Source organism: Sarcophilus harrisii, chromosome X, assembly GCF_902635505.1.
Source record: "Sarcophilus harrisii chromosome X, mSarHar1.11, whole genome shotgun sequence".
NCBI lineage: Eukaryota > Metazoa > Chordata > Mammalia > Dasyuromorphia > Dasyuridae > Sarcophilus > Sarcophilus harrisii.
In genome coordinates, this window is record NC_045432.1 from 35,557,009 (window position 1) to 35,559,336 (window position 2,328).

The 2,328-nt window shown below is 40.4% G+C and overlaps 1 protein-coding gene across 1 annotated transcript; it reads right to left on the bottom strand.

Annotated features, from left to right (window-relative positions):
- Positions 1-806: 806 nt before the first annotated feature.
- On the bottom strand, positions 807-1,736 carry LOC100921024 (olfactory receptor 1020-like). The gene has a single exon (XM_003774789.1). The coding sequence runs from the start codon at positions 1,734-1,736 to the stop codon at positions 807-809; it is 930 nt and encodes a 309-aa protein (XP_003774837.1).
- Between the last annotated feature and the right edge of the window lie 592 nt (positions 1,737-2,328).

Consider the following 2,328-nt stretch of genomic DNA (forward strand, 5'->3'; position numbering starts at 1 on the left):
AGGAAATCACTCCCCTCCCAATAGCTTCAAACAAAGTGGGAGACACAAAATGAATCTACAAAATTATTACCTTTTCTGTGTATTATTATTAGGAAGATCTAGGAAAAAAATTGCACTTAAAAATAGCAAAAACCATTATATATCTGGGAGACAACCTACATACATACACAAGATTTATAAAACTACAAAACAATTTCTACAAACATTAAGGAAGACATAAATGAGTGGAAAGGTGTTCAGTGTCCATGACTGGGTCATGCCAGTATGTGCAAAAAAAGATTATACAATTCAAATCATGCCCCCAGTAAGTCTTCCCTTCTCTATGTTGAACATCTCCAATTCCTTAAACCAGTTTTCATAGGGTATGAACTTGAATTCCTTTGCCATCCTGTTTGTCTCTGCCATATGTTATAGATTCTAAATTGGGGGACTCAGAACTGAACATGGTACTTAAAATGTGGTCAAAATAGGACAAAAGACTTTGAGACTGCCATCACCCTCGTCCTCAACATTATACTCTCTTGATGTAGCCTGAGAATATGTTAGAGCATCACAGTAAGCTTATGGATTACTTTGGCCTCTCCAGACCTACCACACTGCCTCCTAATCATGTCTCCCCCATTTTAGATTAGTAAAATAAATTTTTTGAACTATTCTCACAGCCATGTTAATTACTTTCTCTATTATTACCACGAATTAATCAATGAGCTAAAACTGGGTGAAGATATAACAGTTTGGGTCTAAAAAAGGTTCCTTTTCTTTGCTTAGATATAAATCAATGATTAAGCCTGGAGAACTGGGCTCTTTTATAGGATCTTATATAGGATCTTCTTCAGTGCCTGTTTGACTTCCTGGTTCCTCAGACTATAGATAATAGGATTCATCATGGGTATGACCATTGTGTAAAAGATGGAGACCACTTGGTCCTGATTTGGAGCAGAGTTGGAAGTGGGCCGTAAATATATGAATATAAGTGTCCCATAGAACAGACTAACAGTAGCCATATGGGAGGCACAGGTGGAAAAAGCTTTACGTTTGCCCTCAGCTAGACGGATTCTCATAATAGCAGTGATGATGAAAATGTAGGAGACCACAATCACAAGTAGTGAGCTCATCTGGATAAAGGCACCAAAGGCAAAGACCAGGATATTACTGATCTGGGTGTCAGAGCAGGACAGAGCCAGAAGCGGGCGGATGTCACAGAAGAAGCTTTTGACCGTGTTGGCCCTGCAGAAGGAGAGTTGCGAGATGGAGCTCGTAACCGTCAGAGAATTGATGATCCCAGCAGTATAGCAAGCAACCACAAAGGAAGTACAGGCCCTAGAGGACATGAGTACAGGGTAAAGCAGTGGTTTACAGATGGCAACATAGCGGTCATAAGCCATAGACGCCAACAGGTAAAGTTCTGCTGTGGCCAAGACAATGAACAAGCCCAACTGTGTCATGCATCCAGACCAAGAGATAACTTTGTTCTCTGACAGCAAATCCTCCAGCATCTTGGGAGCTGTGACTGAAGAGTAGCAGGAATCAAGGAAGGAAAGGTGGCTAAGAAAGAAGTACATGGGAGTGTGGATCTTGGGGTAGATTCTGATGAGAAAGATGAGGCTCAGATTGCCGACCAAGGTTACAGTATACATGAATAAGAAGAGACCAAACAGGAGTTTCTGCTGCTCAGGGTCTTCTGAAATCCCCCAAAGTACAAACTCACTCACTGTGGTTACATTGCCACCTTCCATGAGGCTAAAATGCATTATCTAAGAGAAGAAGATCCAAGAAATCATCAGCCATGGTTTTTGCTATCCAACTTTTCTTACTCTTTCCCATCTTGTACCTAGTACTCCAAACAAACTGGACTAACCACCATCCAAGAGAAGCAGCAAAGTATAGAAGAAAGAGTTTTGGTTCTAAAGTCAAAAGACCTGAGTTCAAATCCCACTGTGTGATTTTGGGCAAGTCAATTAATTTCCTTAGATCTCAATTTCCTCTACTGTAAAATGAAAGCCTCTGAGGTCCCTTTCAGTTCTCGGATCTATAATCCTACGTATGACCTTGGACAAATCACCTCTCCTGGCTGGATCTCAGTTTCCTCCTCTATAAAATAAGGTGTTTGGATTAGATGGTTTCTGAAAGCCCTTCTAGCCCTAAAGCTAGGATCCCATGATCCATTCTTTGTCTAAGTCCTACTTTCCTTTTAAATTTTTTTCATTTTCCCACTTTTCTTTTTATGCTTGTTTTCTCTCCTAATTTCATATCTCCTTTTAGCTATCCAGGATACCCTGAACTTTCTTGGGTACTTCAGTTTCCAGCAAAACAAACTCCAAATTTGGT

Coding starts and splice junctions, on each gene's coding strand:
- LOC100921024 (XM_003774789.1), bottom strand. CDS start 1,736: ATGGAAGGTGGCAATGTAACCACAGTGAGTGAGTTTGTACTTTGGGGG.